General features: G+C 32.6%; 1 protein-coding gene across 6 annotated transcripts in view; it reads left to right on the top strand.

Annotated features, from left to right (window-relative positions):
- Positions 1–18,471, top strand: part of LOC143244726 (putative E3 ubiquitin-protein ligase HECTD4) — a 216,974-nt gene that overhangs the window by 70,889 nt on the left and 127,614 nt on the right. For all 6 annotated transcript variants that reach the window (XM_076489886.1, XM_076489885.1, XM_076489884.1 and 3 more), the window contains exons 24-27: positions 6,311–6,415; positions 8,109–8,197; positions 10,820–10,962; positions 15,863–16,140. In XM_076489886.1, the coding sequence (XP_076346001.1) occupies positions 6,311–6,415; positions 8,109–8,197; positions 10,820–10,962; positions 15,863–16,140 (615 nt within the window). The remainder of the gene's footprint in view (positions 1–6,310; positions 6,416–8,108; positions 8,198–10,819; positions 10,963–15,862; positions 16,141–18,471) is intronic.

Below are 18,471 nucleotides of genomic sequence, written 5' to 3'. Positions count from 1 at the left end.
TGAAGAGAGATTTGAGATCCTTAAAATTGTTTTATCTTGAAAAAAAAGAAGAGTTACAGGGGATTTGATTGAGTGTTATAATGTTGATGTATCAATATTTGTCATACTTAACAGTGTGAATTATAAATATATGGGACACAAATATAGATTTCGGCAAGGTAGAAGTTATCTTCAGCTTAGACAATTTTGTTTTTCATATAAGGTGGTTGGTCTATGAACTGGGTTGCATTTAGATATTGTGGAAGCAGTGAATTTGAGTGAGTTTAAAAGAAAGCTTGACAGACATATGAATGATAAGTGGTGGATTTATTTTTTATTTATTTAGTAGTTTTAGTTTGGTTTAAAGGATGTAACAGCCAAGATGGACCAATAGGTCCTTTGTTGTCCCTAAAAATTATGTTATTATATATAATTTTCCACAATAACTGCAAATGTGAAATATGAATTAGGACAGGAGAGCAGAGCTTGTATGACATATAATGTGATGAGCAGGTTAGTTGTTGGTTGTTGTTTTGACTATTATAAGCAATTACAAATTATTTATATTGTATTGAGGAATGCAGTGGCAAGTGGAACACACAACCACTAACTGCAGGAAGTTTAATGTTAAAGTAAAGAATCTGACTCTGAAACTAAGATTCAATCACTAAAACACTTTTAATATGCTTTTACAATATTTTCTATTACAATAAATTTGGAGAATAACTTTGAATAAGCTAACCACACTCTTTCAATATAAACTAACAAATGTTCTTTAAATACTTTTTCAGTAACACGACATCAAGTTAAGTGTATTTTAATCATGTTATTTGATGCCCGGAAAGGTGGCAATACGTTACAGAGAATTTAGGTGAGAAACATTGGGGAGATTCATATAAGAGTAAACATGATTCTTATATCGGCCTTAGAGAATCTGCTGGCGATGGCTCCAACTTCTGTCATCAACAACTTGATGATGACTCAGTTTTAAACTCTCAACAACTATCTTTAGAGCTACAAACACTAGTTTCTATACAAATTCTTTATGGTATTCTTATGATCTTCCAAATAGTGTACTCAAGTACCCACAAGTAAATCTGACATTCCCAATTATCAAAATCAGAAACAAAACTATTTGTCCATTGGTTGCAGATAGTCTGTAAATCAGCAGCTTTTTTATTTGTATCCATATGTACATATTTGAAATGAATACTACATCAAACATCTGACTTATTTCATTTCTTGGCAGCTGATGTTGCCACAACAGTGAGGAGATAACAATCTAATTTTCCATTTTTCTAATGAGGCTTTTGTAATTCTTCTCATGACCTCGATAGTTTTGTTTGTAGTTAGCATAAACAGGGCTGTTTCTCAACATATCTCTCTTCTTAAACAGTCATCATTATATAATTATTTTTATGCCTTTGTGAATATATATCACTCTTCTACCTACTGCTTATATTTGCTCAATACTTATAACATCTGAAATGCCTAGGAATGTTACAACTACTTCACTCATACCATCTGTGAAAGATGGGAAATTGGTGAATTTTGTGTAATGTTGTGTGTATTTTGTATTTTGTGAAAGATGATTGTTAATGGTATGAAAGGAACTCAACAAGAAAGGCTTTTCAGTATTTCAAAAGTAATTACCTTTGCTTGAAACTTGTTTTAATTTTAAAATGTAAATTTTAACAGTTTGAACATTATTTCTATTAAGTTCTTTAGAATAAAGTTTATATTATTAGATAGATGGGAGTTGATTTCCTGATGTTTTTATGTACTGTTACTTATAGTCTATTAGATAGATGGATATATTCCTCATGAAAAATGAATGATTTGTTTTCCCGTTTTTGCTTTATAAGTAACTATCTAGAAAGTTAGTTTCATGTTACATATTATTTAGAGTTTATTTTACATTTTTTGTTATTAATTAGACAATATGTTATTGGAATTAAAAAAACAGTTTAACACCTTAGCTGTCTGTATACAAACTCAGTCATTTTGACCTTCCTTGTAAATATCATGTTACCATAAAACTATACATACTATAACTGAATAAGTATTTTTATAAAATGTGGCAACTTCTATAATCATTACAAGCCTGTTGTTTTGAAAAAAAATCAGATTTTTTAATAAAGTATTTTTACTGATGATTTGTCTGTGAATTTATCAAACCTATACTGAGTGGAAAGTAATTTTCATTTCAATATTAAATATCCACCCATTTTTATCTTACAGGTTTTGTATTACATTTGCAAAGCTTCTTAATTCTTTCACAGCAGGTGGGTCAAAGTATGTAACAATCTTTTATGCAGCTACATTCAAAATGTAATTAAACTACATTGTTACTGATGTATACAAATAAACATCGTATCAAAACATAGCTAATAAATCAAATTTTAGTATTATTTAAGTTCTTGATTTTACAAGAAAATATTTTTAAAAATTCTCAATCTCCCTTAGCATGAAAACAAGTGCTATTTGGTCTATAATTTACTTCTCTAATTTATTAACCATACTTCCAAGAAGTAGGGAATTTAACAATAATTATTCATTATAGTATAGCTGTTGCTTAAGCAAAGTACAATATTTATAGCCTTTCATCTTACAGTAGTTAACATTTCCTAACATTTTAGGAAGAAAAACACCTGGGTAAGCCATTTTTACACTATTAAATTATATAACATTTAACTTAGAATACAGAGCTTGAGGAACTGATGCAACCTGTGGTACAGTTTTAACAGGAAAAATTTCAAAATCAACAGTCATTGAAATAAGTGTTCAATTCACAGTCAAGATAATTTCATTACTTTATGTGACTACTTCGAGCATTAATGACTGTTGCACAACAACTGTGCGTGCTCTTGATCAGTTCAACCAATCAGTGTTGCAGAATCTGTTTGTCATTCTTGAGTAAGGGCAACTTCCAGGTCCTAGATCGTTCTAGATGGGGCCTTACAAGCTTGTAGCCTTGTCTGTAACTGTTTCTAGAAGTGCTCTATTAGGTTGAATTTAGACTTAGGTGGCCACTTCATTATGAAAGTGTAGACACATGTGGCTATTCATAAGCAGGAAGTCTGGCCATGTTGCACCTGGATATGGGTGGAAAATAGGTGCAGGAATCTCATCTCTGTATCTTAGGCTGGTGAAACTTCTGTTTTGGATTATTTCAAGATTGGTATGGCCTGCAGTTGAAATGTGTACCCCACATGACTGAGCCTTAAAAAAAACGATCATGTTCTGAGGCAAATTGTGCTCACCAGGAAGTCTGCAAACTCTCTTGTGTCTGTCAAGAAAATCCACACAGTAGTGGGGGACACATCAGTGAAGAGTACAGTTGTCCATTGTTGCACAGTGCACCTCCTCTGTTCTCTAGCCCACTGCAGTTGTGCCTGCTTATGCTGTCGGCTTAATGGAACATGAACAGTTGGATGTCTAGTTGTCAACTGAACTTCATGAAGGTATCTGCACACTGTCTGCATAGACATTCAGACTAATGTGGCATCTTGGAGGGAGTTATAGAGATTTTAAGAGCTGGAGCAGAAATATTTCTTACAGCCTTGATGGTCAAATAGCAGCTTTGTTGTACAGTTGTTAGTCGTCTGTTTCCTCCACCACATCTCCTATTGATTCTACCAAACTGTCTGAACCTGTTTCAGACCTTGCCATCATACTTTGGGATCTGCCAGGAGTAGCAGCAATTCTGTGTTAAGTCACGCCTCCCTGCAGCATCCCAACAGCCCTGTTAAGTTCTGAGGGGAAAGATGATGCCTTTGAACTAAGCAAGGCATTTTCTCCACTGCATAATCTCAATCAAACCAATTTTAGCATTTAGTGATTTCAAATTATGAACCTTACAGTTTCACTGTATAACCTTTCAATTGTGGGATATTGTCAGAAAACAAAGCCAGGATCCAATCAAAGTTATTTTGGCAAAATGTTTGTGCTCAAGAAACAATGTCAAGATAATGGACTTCCAAGCTGTCTTTTTTAAAGCTGAACTTTATTAACATTAGTTTTCCTGTTATGTAAAAACATAATCCCTAGCAAATGGTGACTACTGAATCTTGTTTCAGAGTCATAAATTAAAACAGAACTCTCTTATCTCATTCACCTGTCACATCCTCTCTCATAAATGTTAGATCTCTGTAATATTTGATACAGTATTATTCATAACCAATAGAAAGCTAAAGTTTTACTTATCAAATGACATATTATAATAGATTGTTTTATGTACAAAACATTCTTTCTCTTTTAGTTCAAGCTTTATTACTACAGGAAAAATGCATGCAAGTTTAGCTGAATTTTTAACAGTTCTTATCACATATTGTTAGAGAGCTATAGGATATTGTCAATTTTTTTCATTTTATTATTTTATTTTGTTAGGTACATTATTTAACTAAATAAAGAAATAGTTAATACATTATTGTAAAAATTAGAGTTAAGTTTCATCAAGAGTTGACCCCAAAAACAAAAGAAAAGAATACTTAGGTAAGTACTATATTTAATGTTTTTCATGTGTATTTTTCATTGTAAGAATACCTAAAATCTTAAAATTAAAAATATATCAGGTTAGAGTACATAATGTAAAGAAAAGTAATAGCAATAATAAGATGGTTTAAGAGGTGTGCTTGTGTGTTATCTTTGTGTTACATAACTTGTTATGGTAACATGAGCTATATGTTGCCAAGTGATTGGCAACTTGTGTCAAGCTGGATTGTTAGTTAAACATAGTTTACAAGACACTGGAATGATAAAATTAAGTATAAATAGATGTATATTGTTAAAAGCTTTAAGCTACTTGAGATAAGCAGTTGTGGTTTCTTTTTACAATTTGCAGTCATTCCCCTCAGATAAAAGGGTAACTTAGAACTATTTCCTAATTCTTTTTATAGTGATTGAGGTTAGTCTTGTCAACCAACTTTGTATAGAGTTACAGTATAGAAAATGAAAAATGAAAGGTAAAGTTTTTCTTAAAAAGTCGTGTGATAATTATTTAGGAGGTTTTGGGTATTATGAAAACAAAATTCAATTTTCAAATGAAATAAAGTATTATTAATCTTAACATAGATCATTTTGCACTCAGAGCAGTGAACACTCTGGCATCATATAATTGCAGGCAAAGTTGTTGCAAAAATTCTTAATTGAAAGTTAATTTTTTTTTGTCTAAAAAGGACTTGTAGTTTACTGAAAGTTTGCTAGGTTTTGTGAAGATACTTTAAGTACTTTCAAAGTCATTGCATGTATACTACCATGGTTATGTGATAACTATATGGTCATGTAAAATATACAAGCTTATTGCAATAAGGTTAAACCTTCCAAATGGATATGTAAAGTTTTACTTGGGAAAACTTTATATTTTATTTCTTGTTTTGTTCATCCTAATACTAACTGTTACAAAATCATCTGAAGCAAAAATTTAAAAATATGAAATAAATTCAAAAATACATTTTTTTTATAAAGAGACTGAAGATTGTAACATACAATTACAATTATTTATCATAAAAATCTTCAATTTCACATTTTCATTCATTTAAGTTTAGTGTTTTATTGTTGTTTGAACCATGTCTAAACAATTAAGTAAATAACCCAGTGATGTAATTACAACCTGCATCTATTTCTTGAGGACCAGGTTCCTGTTTACTATTTTTTATTTAAGTTTTTCATCTAACTTAATCTGCTTTTTTATTATTTATTTACAGCTTTGTTGTTTGGTCCAATAAACCTGTTTTTTTCACTATGTTTACTTTTCAAAAATAATTCATATAGGGTAAAAACATTCCTCCATTCTTTCTAATGAACTACTAGCCTTAACTGCTGAAACAAAACAAAAAATTGTCTGATTTATGTAGTTTAGAATATGCTATTTTTTTGGTTATGGATATGTCCAACAGCAATGTCAAAGAGAATAATAGATATTTTTAAAAATGAAGAGGATATATTAGAGGTGAATCAGTGTGGGTTGAGTAAATATAGTGATATCTCAGTAAAGCAAGAAGTTAAAAAGGTGAAATTTTATTTTTTGACTGCGATATGTGTTTCTAATTGATTGAAAAATGTGAAACCCTTATAATGATGGAGAAAAAGTCTATAAATGAGAAGTCGCAGAACAACCGTGTCATGTGGGCTAGAGAAGTACAGATTAATCATGTATTTAAATATTTCTTTTTGGAATTAAAATTGAGCTATTGATGTATACCTCCAGTGAAATTGGAAGGAGACTATGAATTTTTACTGAAGTCTGTGACAAAGGGATAGAACTGAGAAAGTTATGTATATGGTTGTAATGTGTACCTTTCTGATTGATATCTTCCATCTCACATGTCAGGTATTGGCAGAACTGGAGCAGCGATGGCAAGCAGAAGTTGAAGATATCAGGAAAGGCTTGATGCCATCTCACCTGTCCTTGTTCACAATGTACCACCTATTGGAGGTATAGGCCATTGGCCATTTTTTTAAGCTTAATAATTCTGTTAGCCACTACTAGGGGCTATCATTAATAGTGTTCAGGAATAAACCAACCAGTTATATGTGAGAATAGCTGGCTAAAACATGCTGTACATGAGTCTAATATTGACAAATGTATAAACGTTTTTACAGATTTTGCTTTAAACCTGCTATACATTTGATATCTATTTCTAATTTGTGCCTGAAATTTATGAGAGAGAGAAATATTAATCAAGAATATTTTGTACTTTTTATACATCATTGGAAAATTGCACAGCTTTAAATAATCTTTTTGATAATCCTAGACTCTTGACCTGATGTTTTACTTTAAGGTATTGCTTGTACTAATCTTAGTAACATAAAGCTAATTCGCAGGGTGATTATAAAAACATTTATCATTTCAGTGCATCACATCATACAAATGGTATGGCATAGGAAGTATAAAAATTGTAAGTAGGTGTTAAGGACATTTCAGGATACAAATGAAACAGTTGCCAAATATTGTCACTAGGGCCACCACTGTGATATTATGCCTTTTGATAACTGTGTTTAAATTGGGTAAAAGTAATCATTATTCAAGACTTTAACCCCATCTGGAACTTAGAGCATCTTCTAGATGTTGAGTGCACATTTGCTTATCAAATTTCTAAATTTTAGTAAAAATAATAATTCAAACTTTATTCCAACCATTTTTAGCTTGTATCTTAAAACTGGTATTTCATCATAATGTAATGTAACATATGTTTAGCATAAATATATTTAAAAACTCATTTTTGTGCAATGATGGAGAGATCCAGTATGGTCAGGTAGTTAGGGAGCTCAACTCATAATCTGATTGTCACAGATTCAAATCCCCATTACACCAAACTTGCTTGCTCTTTCAGCTATGGAAGCATTATAATGTGATGGTTTTACTGTTCATTGGTAAAAGAGTAACTCTAAGAGTTGTCAGAGGGTGATGATGACTAGCTGGCTTCCCTTTAGTCTTAAACTGCTAAATTAGGGAAGGCTAGCTAGTACAGATAGCACTCATGTAGCTTTGTGCAAAATTTAAAACAACCAACACTGGTGGATATTGCCTGGAAAAAAACACATTTATCAATTTTTGTAGGATTTTTTTAAACCATTTATAAACTACCTATCATTGAAAATTTAATACTTCATGTCTTTTTCCTTGAGTACTTTTGTTGTTATATCGTTGTGTTGCTTCATTTTTGTGATGTAATAGCATATAATTTGAACAGTTAATAATGAAGCTCAGTTTTGAAAAAATGGCTAAAGTAGCAGCTATATATCATTGGCTAGAGGAGATTACACACTGTGTATTCCAGTGTAGAGTAAGTGAAGTTGTTTGAACAGTATTTTCAAGAATGAAAATCAAGTCAAGAATGACTATCTAGTCATTTTCAAGAGGATAAACAAAAGTTTGTAAGTGAAGTTTAGAAAGCTTAGGAACAAACCATATACCTAGAAGTTGTGGTATAATTTCTTTTGATATTCATTTTCACATAAGAAGTTCTATATCTGATTAACTTTTGAAGGTCATGCATAAAAGGTCAAGAACAAATGTAAAGAACTTAAACATACAGTATAATATTAGTGGGGTTTACAATTTCCTTCTTTTTAGAATGAAAGAGTATTAAAAACTGTATTATAAAGCACTTTTATTTGTTATCTAGTCTCAATTTAAGGAGCTTGCATTTTTATGTTACCTGAAAGATGTGGAGTATGATCCTTTCAACCTTGAAGCTGTCATTATAGCATTAAGGTTAGTGGAGTTCTAATGGATGTAAAGAAGAACAGTTAACAAGCAAGTTCAACTAAATTGTGTTTGAATACTGAAAATATAAAAATATAGTAAAATTTGTAAAAGAAAGAAACCATAGTTGATATTTTCTATTGATAAACTTTCATTGTAATCGGTGAAGGTAATGTGGAAGAAATGTTGACTGAATTTAAATATTGAGATTAACTGTTTCTGTTTTTGTTTCTAATGTACAGTGGTACCTTGGTTCTCGAACTTAATCCATTCCAGAAGGCTGTTTGAAAACCAATTTATTCAAAAACCAAATCAATTTTTCCCATAAGAAATACTGTAAATTAAATTAATTCATCACAGACCTCCAAAAATTACGCATTACTAAGCATTTTAAATAAAAATATTGCTTATTTATACCTGTATAATAATACATGCATAAAGTCAACCACAAAAACTATAAACACAATAAAAAAAACAATAAATGAAAATTTAACTGCATTTTACCTGTGCTGAGGAGAGCTTATGGCATAAGTGAAAGGTGATGAGGAATGTGGAGAGTAGGAGGGTTATTATTGTTAAGAAGGGGAGTCACCTTCCATAAAAATGTCAGGTAACTCTCCTTCTGGGGTTCTTTCTCTTTTCTGTCTCTTTGCACCACTACAACTTGCTTGAGACTCACTAAACCTATTTCTCACTAAAAACTTGTCTAATGAGGTTTGTTTATGCCTGCATTTTAAAATGTTTCTGAATATCCTCAACAACAGGCTCAGCCTCAAATCCTTCAAAGTATCTATCTGCAACTGAGTCAGGCCACAATTTCTTCCAGGCTGAGTTCATGGTCCTCAAAGACACTTCCCTCCATGCTTTGTCTATGATTCTCAAGCAGTGGAGGATATTAAAGTGATTTTTCCAGAACTCTTTGAGGGTTAACTCTGTGTCAGAGACCACTTCAAAGCAGCTTTGAAACAGTGCTTTGATGTTTCTTAAAGTTCAATATGACCTGCTTGTTCATGGGCTGAATGAGAGGGTCGTGTTAAAAAGCAAGAGCTTCACTGTAATGAAACTGTACTCCTCCACCAACCTGTTTTCTAAGCCTGGTGGGTGAGCAGGTGCATTGTCCATCACAAGAAGGGCCTTGAGTGGCAACTGTTTTTCCATGAGGTAATTCTTTTCTCTTGGGGCAAACACTTCATGGACCCACTCCATAAAAATTGCCTGGTTACCCATGCTTTACTATTAGCCCTCCACATGACATTTAGTTTACTTTTCAGGATATTATATTTTTAAAACCCTTGGGTTCTCAGAATGGTACACAAGCAAAGGCTTAAGTTTTACGTCCCCACTTGCATTACTACATAACAATAGTTAGCCTGTCCTTCATTGGCTTGTGTCCTAGCAGTGACTTCTCCTCCTTGGTGATGTAGGTCCTCTTTGGCATTTTCTTCCAAAAGAGGTCTGTCTCATCACAGTTGAACACCTGTTGGGGAATAAAACCCTCAGCTTCTACATAGTCCTTAAATTCCCTAACAAATTTATCAGCAGCATCTTTGTTAGAACTGGCACCTTCCCCATGTCTCACCACACTATGTATGCCACTTCTTTTCCTAAATTTTTCAAATCACCCCCAACTAGCCTTAAAGGCATCACTTGTATCAGCACTCATTCCAGGGGTGTTTTTCAGGAGGTCAGCATGCAACTGCTTTGCTTTCTCACAAATGATGGTCTCAGAAATGCTATCACCAGCTAACTGTTTTTTGTTTACCCAAATCAACAACAGTTTTTCCATTGTTTGTGATCTTTCTTTTGTAAGCACTGTCACTCCTTTTGCAACATCAGCTCCTTTGATGACCTTTTTATTTTTCAGTATGGTGCAGACTGTAGACTTTGCCAAACTGTGTAACATGGTCAGACATGCGAACACCACTTTCATACTTCACAATGAGATCTTTTTTCACCTCTATTGTGCCTCTAACAACTTTTCTTTTTGGTTTGCTGCTTTCATTATCCTTCTTTGACTCCATGGTGGCTTATTTAATCAGAATATTTAGAAAAACAACAAAAAAGAAAACGAGAACATTCACAGCAGATTTTAGCAGGGGTGTGGACTGAGCGACAGGTGCAAGTAAAGTGTTTTGGGCAAACTTGGTGTGGGTTGAAAATGGTTAAAGAGTCGTTCAGGTTATTTCAGGGTTCGGGCCATGACAGCTTGGTTCGGGAATCGAGTTTATGTTCGACAACCGAGACATTTTTTTCTCAAACAATATTTTCAAAAACCAAATTGTTCGAGAAGGGAGTCGTTTGAGAACTGAGGTACCACTGTATTTCTGAAGCAGTTTTAACAGTTTTATTGTTTTATTAATATAAATATTTTTCTTTTATTCCAATTTTAACAGATTATTCATATACTAGTTTTAATAACTGTTTTATTAATTTATTAACACAGGATTTGATATTTTCATTAATGTGCTTGCTTTAACATTTTCATCATTGTACAAGTTTTTATCATTCTGGTAATAATGACAGTTATATATTGTTATAAATGTTTATCGGAAGTGTCAGTTTTTTCCATTGTTACAATTTTCTGTTATTTTTTTTTTGATAACAGTTGTAATAGTTTTGTTGTTATACCAGAGAAAAGATGGACAATGAAGCAGGAACAAACTACAAAGAAGCAGAACTTATCAAGCCAATGGCAAAAACACAGAAACTTGTCAAGGGAATTGTAGAACGAACCCAGCTGCTTCTCAATGTTACCATTGCAAATGATGAAACTGGTACATGTACATTTTGAAAATTTGACCTACTTCACTCCATTTCCCCCCCAACCTATTGACTCTAAGTACATGAAAATGTTGGCTGATGTTACCCTAAAAATAGACAAACCTAAAATTTTCATTTTTGGGAACTTGTTTTAATGCTATTCATTTTAATTTGGTGCATAGATACACAGAATGATAATACTGCTATGTCAAATTCTTCCACACTAAATCTTATTAACTACCATAACCTTTGCTTTTTTTAACCTTAAAAATCTTCCATAAAACTAAAAGCTAGTTTTAACGTTATGGTATTGAAAGACAAAATTCAGCAAAGTAATGAAACCAAAAATGCCAAGTAATAGTTACTAATACCCCCCCTTTCACTAGGTACTGATATGTGGTTGACAGAATAAAAGATTAAAATTGATATTTAATATGCCTTCTCTTTGTAATCTTTAAATACAGTAAGGAAGAGGAATGTTAAAAAGTCTGCAATTAATGTGAATTTTTTAAATATTATTTGGCCTAAAGAGCTGGTTTTTTTACTTTAAAAATAAGTTAACCAGATATTTCAGTGTTTAAAACAGATATGCTGCTCTAAGTAATACTGCAGTTTCTGTAGTTTTTTTTGTTTTTTATGAGTTTCACAAATATGAATGCTACTCTTTGTAATTTTTAAATTCATAATTTTTCTTTTCTTTAGGTTTAGATATTCTTGCAAAATGTCTATATTGTATTCATTAATAGAATATTATATTGAGAATGAATTTCCTGTCAGAATTCTGAGCAAAGCTAAATGATATAAGGACAATAATATGAATAACTTGGATAAAGTTTATTTATTAGCCAGCTTTAAAATCCATTTGCATTTTATTCTAGTTGAACCTGTTTTTATTGATCATGAAATTTTCATACCATATTTTTTTCAAAATTGAGTATGAAAGATCTCTTTAAATCTGTACAAAAGTTAAAATTGATAGTACAGTGATATTTGTAAAGTTTAAAAGCTTATACTGAATATATTTATCTTAAGTCAAAAATCTTTAATTCCTGTTTGTTTGTTTTTTATTTTCTTGCAGAAGGTTAGTTATTTAATACAAGCACTTTATTACTGATTTCTAAAAGTGATCTAACTCTTCATTCAGGCTTAACTCTTTTGTGCATGTCATAACCTTTCACACTGTAACCTTCACAGCTTAATTAAACAATTCTTTATCAATGTGCAGGGGTTGACAACAAAAAATTATTCTCCCCCTGAAATTGCTGGTAATTTGTTATATATTATTAGATAACATAATAATATTTAAAATTATGTTTTAGAATGCACATGATAAGATCTATTGAAGTGTGATATCAAATCCTAATTTTAACACTGACTTTCATAAATACTTCAATTTTTCATGACTTTAGTTTCATATTCTCATAAAAACTGTTGTGCACCTGATGTAGTTTCTTTGATCTTCATAGTCTACAAAATGATCAAACAAGTTTCTCTGCAGTAATCAAACATAAAAATGCACATAAGATCTATTCAAGTATGATATCAAATCCTAATTTTAACACTGACTTTCATAAATACTTCAATTTTTCATGACTTTAGTTTCACATTCTCATAAAAACTGTTGTGCACCTGCTGTAGTTTCTTTGATCTTTGTAGTCTACAAAATGATCAAACAAGTTTCTCTGCAGTAATCAAACATAAAAATGAAACTCAAAATAACTCAAACCAGTTTCACAAGTTAATATTTAGTTCACATTCCCATGGATTTCAGTACTGCATTACATTGTGGCATGCATTGAATGAGTTTGTGCAAGTATTCCTGAGATATTGACTGCCATCCTTCTTTGAGTACTTTAAAATGTTCATCTTCTATGCTTGGCACACAATATTTTTATTCGAAAATGTAACAAAAATCTTCCTCACTGATTTCCAAGATTGTTTTTTCAAAAAAATGTTGCAAATTGAAGGACTTTTTTTTTATAAAAAACAGAAAAAGCAGGTTCTCCTTTACTTAACTTTTACCAAGTTGTTATTTAGTTTTCCTGCATTAACCCTTAATTATTTCAATTATTTGTTATGTAGTAAACATGTTTTGATGGTGCAAATGATAAAGAAATTTTAAAATATATTTGTAGCTTTCTTAGAAAGATGGATATTTTAAAATAACTTTGGGATATTCTATTTTAATGACTGGTATATTTTTTGTGCTCTCAAGTGCTTATTTGAAAGGTACTTGAATTCTTTGTGGGCACCTAAATTTGTAAGTTTCAACAGGGTCTTACAGAAAAATTACTTTAATTTATTTGATTACAAATGAGCTAGAGTACACAATAAGTATGCATGTGTCTATTCTTATATGTATAATTTAATTATTGTTGTTTATTCCTTAACAGAAGTAACTAAAATATAAAAATCTGTAATTCTTTAGCTTAGACTAACAAAACTTCAATAACACCCAAATTTTACGAGCTTGAGCACCCTGTGAAATGTTACACTCAACAACCATGAATTTTTTTACTTTAGCTACAGGAAGTAGCTTATATGCTCCCACTGTGATTTTGTTGCTACTGATATGATGATTACTACTCCAGTGGTATGGAGTAGTATGGCAATGAAAGCATACAGTTCAGAGGAAACAGGTGTAAAAAGGTTTGTTTGTTTGTAGTTAAGCACAATGCTACACAGTGGGCAATCTGTGCTTTGCTTTCCTCAGGTATTAAAACCTGGTTTCTAACTGTTTATGTCTGTAGACATACCACTGTGCCATTGGGAGGTATAAAAAGGTTAACAGTTGAAACTGCTAACATATGTAATTTGCAACTTGCTGTTTAACATTATAGTTAGTGCAGAGTAAAAAAATTATATTACTCATATTGTTTTATATTTTTTAAATTTTCTCTTTACTATACATTGATAATTTATTCATAATTATTGTTAAGATATAGAAAATAACAGAATAGAAAGTTTTTCTGAATAACACCTTAGTATTCATTTAGGAAGTTCTAGGGGCTATGTAAATGAAATATAAAACTCTAAGATCAAAAAAGTGTTTTTTGGGGTTTGGATATAAAGTTCTAAAGACCCAAACCCATTAATACATATCTCCAGCAACCAATTAGCAACCCTTATAGAATTCACAACCACCAAAACTAATTTTACATTCAAAAACTACCTGCAAATAAATGGCCTAAGTGTAGTGAATCCCATGTTACCAGTTCTAGCCAACATTTTTATGACACCTATTGAATCTCAAGCAATCAATTCATCATTACACCCACCACTATACTGGTACAGGTATGTTGATGATACATTTGCTGGATTCACATCTACAGAACACACACTTAGTTTTTTCAACCCCAACATTAAGTTTACCTGTGAAAAACTAACCAAATAGCATTTCTTAACCTCAGGATTACTAGAACCAATACACAATTCAAAACAAAAATCCACAGAAAAATCACCCATAGCAGATTATACATTCCCTGGGACTCAGCACATGAAACAAAACAAAACAGTTTTTGTAGGAAATTTGTTGGAAATTATATGCACACACTAAGATCAACAAACAAACAGTAATAAATCCCAAGATACAAAAACTACTAAACCTTGTACTGCTGCATACCATATGTTCTCAACATCAAAAACAACAACAAAAAAATGGAAAAACTTATTAAAAAAAACAGCATTCCAGTAAACACCAAATTTATTCAAAAACCAGGTACAAAACTAAAGAGCATACTATGTATGTGTTTTTCTTGTAGCAAAGCCACATTGAGCTGTCTGCTGATCCCACCAAGGGGAATCGAACCCCTTATTTTAGGATTATAAATCCTTAGGCTTATCAGTGTAAAAACTACACTGACAAACAATACCAATATAATTTATAAAATACAATGCAACAACTGACACCACTTCTATATCGGAGAAACAAGCAGAAAAATGGAAACTAGATTCAAAGAACAAATATAAAACACTTTCACACGTTTTTGAACACTGCAAATCAAATAAACACAACATAACCATAGAACACACCCAGATATTAAGCAGGGAAACAAATATAAACAAATGCAAAATCAAAGAAGCCCTACTTTTTCCACAACTTAAACCAATATAAAGGAACACCTTTATACCTATACTAATTAATAACCTAACATCTAACTGCAGCGCCCCTACAATCTTGTATGCATTTATACTCTCATCCATAAGACGTGCCTGGCAACAGTCAGTTGCAAACTCTCTTTCTTAACCTGAAGATGATTTAGGAAGGTCGAAACATTGTTCTTTACTTTATTAGTAAAAATATTAATACCCATTTCAGCCATTCTGAGAAACATTTTTATTTCAAGTGGGTTTCTTGTCATCAAGAAATCACCTTTACTCAAGCTGATCAAGTAAAGGCTTTGGAAATTTAGAGAAAAGATCTGTAGTAAAAATATATAAAACACTTGGGTACAACAGGCTTCTACTATTTACCAAAAGCTTGTAATTTTTTGTGAAGACACATTTTGTAAATTCAGAGTTAAGAGTCAAAGTTACAATGTACAATTTCACAGATCCCAGGATTTGTGAATTTGATGGAGTTCAAGAACAGTTGGTTAAGATAGATGATTTGTATAAATTTTTTTGTTCTGTTATCATTGTAATTGATCTTTCAGTAGTAGAAAAGGGGTCAATGTGACAAAGTTGTGTAAATTTTATGCCACCCAAGTATAAAGGAATTAGGCTTACACACTAACCTGTATGTTTTTTTTCCCACTTTTTGAATGTGTTCAGTCTAACACAGTGTGTTGTATATTTTATTTTTTTGTGTTAAAAACAAGTCAGTCCCACATACTGATCAGTCAGTGTATTTTGTTTCCTTACAGTAGAGAGAGGTCAAGCTGACACAAGGTTATGTATATTTTCTCTTTGCAGTAGAGAAAGGTCAGTCTGACAGTAGTCTGCTGATCTGTAAACATTACTCAAGGAGTCTGTCTGCCCCATCAGAGCTGGAAGCATCTAAAGATGATATGTGTTTGAAGAATGGTCACCCGGCAAAAGAGAAGCGTCTTAGTGGCTACTGGAAAGATAAAGATTTTGTCTTGCAGAATCTTCTCTTGGAAGAAGGTCAGGTCACTAAGGATCAAAAACCTGCATGTTCAGCTTTGCTTGACCAGCTCTTTTCTTTCATTGGTAGTCACCCAGAAAAATCAGTAAGTGACTTTCATTTTTTTAATTATGATTTTATATTAGAATTTTGCAGAGTTACCAAAACTAGGGCCATAAAACTACTTTGTACCAATGTGTTTTGTGTACAGTATGCTAAATATATTTAAAATTAAAGAATAGACATTCAAACCATTATTTAAAAAAATATTGCCGATCTGAAACTTCATTTACATTTACAGCTGGTAACTACAGAGAAGCTGAAGGGTCTGATGTAAGTTCAGTATTAAGATTAATGGTATCACTACACAACTTCCTCCTACTCTTGCAAATGGGTTCTATGTTGAAGTCTTCTACATCTCATGTCAGTCATCAAACATGAGGTTTATTTAGTGGCAGCTTCAGACTGTTCTTAATTACATGTTGAAGTGAACCACAGCAAACTGTTTCACCTTTTCTTTCTCCAAAACCGTTTACTTGCACTTTTGCTGCCAATGAAGTGTACACTCTTATCCCAAGCTCCATCTCAGTAATGTTGTTCTTCCCATTTTCTCTGAGGCAAAGATCTTGGGACTTATCTTTTACTTTAAGCTGACTTTCATTCCTTACATCAAGCAGCTATGCATCAAGTCTACAAAGGCATTGAACATCTTCTGTGTCCTCTCTTCCATCTCTTGGGATTTATGTTCTATGCTCAGGATCTGTTATGCCTTCAATTGCTCCAAAATGGCCTATGAGTCTCTGCTTTGCAGTTCTGCTAAGACCTCAGCCTTGAAGATACTAGACTTCATTGCCATCTGGGGCTTTGGCTCTGCACGAAGGCTTTTTGCATTTCTCCAGTCCACTCTTTGTACAACGAGTCCCACGAACCTCCTCTTTACCTCTACTGTTTGCAACTTTTTTGCATTATGCCATTAAATTTTGGTCCTTACCACAGCATCCTGGCTGGGACTGTGTGTTCATTTCTCAGTAGGCTATACTCTTTCTGAATATATTCCAACATTCTTTCTTTTGACCTTCGTATCCAGGTGCAGCTGGTTGAGTTGAGTCTGTCATTGCATGATGTTGCTGCTTCTACTAATCAGCACATACTACTGTGGCCTATGACCATTCTTTGAGTCATCTGAGGAATGTGTTTACTCTTGATTGCAAGTATCATCATTTCTTTGCTGAACATCTCTCAAACTATTCTTCTATTCCCATTTATGTGGATGGTTTGAAATTGGGTGACTCTGTGAGATCTTCTATGGTTTGTTGTGGTGTACAGCTAACTTGTATACCATTTACTTGACCTGGATCATGTATAATTATACAGTACTCAGAATTTACTCTTTTCACCAACTTTCTTAGCTCTCTACTGGCCCTGGAATCACTTAGCATTAGTTGTTACTCTAGCCATTTTTCTCTGTCTTTTATTCATATCCAGTTTTTCTGGATACCTCGCCATGTCATTGTTCACGGGAACAAGCTCGTTGACATGATGACTAAGTCGATATGCTCTGGTGCCATAACAATTGTATTTATCTCCTATATGGAGTATGGTCCTGTTTTGAAGGTTCAACTTCATTCTATTTGGCAATCAACTTGGAATGAGCAACATTATAAGAAGCTTTTCCACGTCAAACCTTTGTATTGTTCATTTTGTTTCCATAAGAATTGGAAGGAGGAAGGTGTTCCAAGTAGTTTATATCTTGGTCAAAGTTTTTTAATTCATTGTTGTTTTTTATCTGGAACTGATCTGCCAGTATGTGTCCTTTTGTGACATTCAAATCACAATAGCCCATGTTTTACTGTTGTTATGACTGTGAGCAATGGCTCCATTTTAGGCATGTCTTTTCTGTGGGTTTACCCCTGATGTTGGACAATGCCATTGGTGGTGGAGACATTGTACAACTTCCTTGTGTTTTTAACTTTTTATGAGCCAGTGTCCAAATTTTGGACATTGTTTCATTTTATATTGATTTATTTTTACATTTTTGTAATAATTTTACTTTTACATATTTTATTGGTTGCTTGGTGCAGATAGCCTTGCTGTTTTGTGCCAATAAATGCCAAACAACCATCCAACCTTATTTAAGTTTGGGAAAAATGCTCTGTCTAATACATTTGTTGTGCCACTTGCTGTATTAGATGAATACAGAACATTTTGCTAAGTCCATCTGCTCACAAAGAGTAGTATTGTCAGGATTTGGTAGATCTGTGTGACTGACAGAAAAGTTCCTTATGCATGCCCCTACTTCACCCAATTCCTTTAAATTACTGATGGAATCAAGGTCACTGCTTGTAAATTTTTCTGTGAGTCTTCCCCAAGTCTGTCATTTAATACTATTATAATCTCATCCACTATTAGAACTTCCACAACTCTTTCAGAGTAATCT

Source organism: Tachypleus tridentatus, chromosome 2, assembly GCF_004210375.1.
Source record: "Tachypleus tridentatus isolate NWPU-2018 chromosome 2, ASM421037v1, whole genome shotgun sequence".
Taxonomy (NCBI): Eukaryota; Metazoa; Arthropoda; class Merostomata; order Xiphosura; family Limulidae; genus Tachypleus; species Tachypleus tridentatus.
The sequence above is the reverse complement of the archived record's forward strand: the minus strand, read 5'-3'. Positions and strand labels throughout refer to the sequence as shown.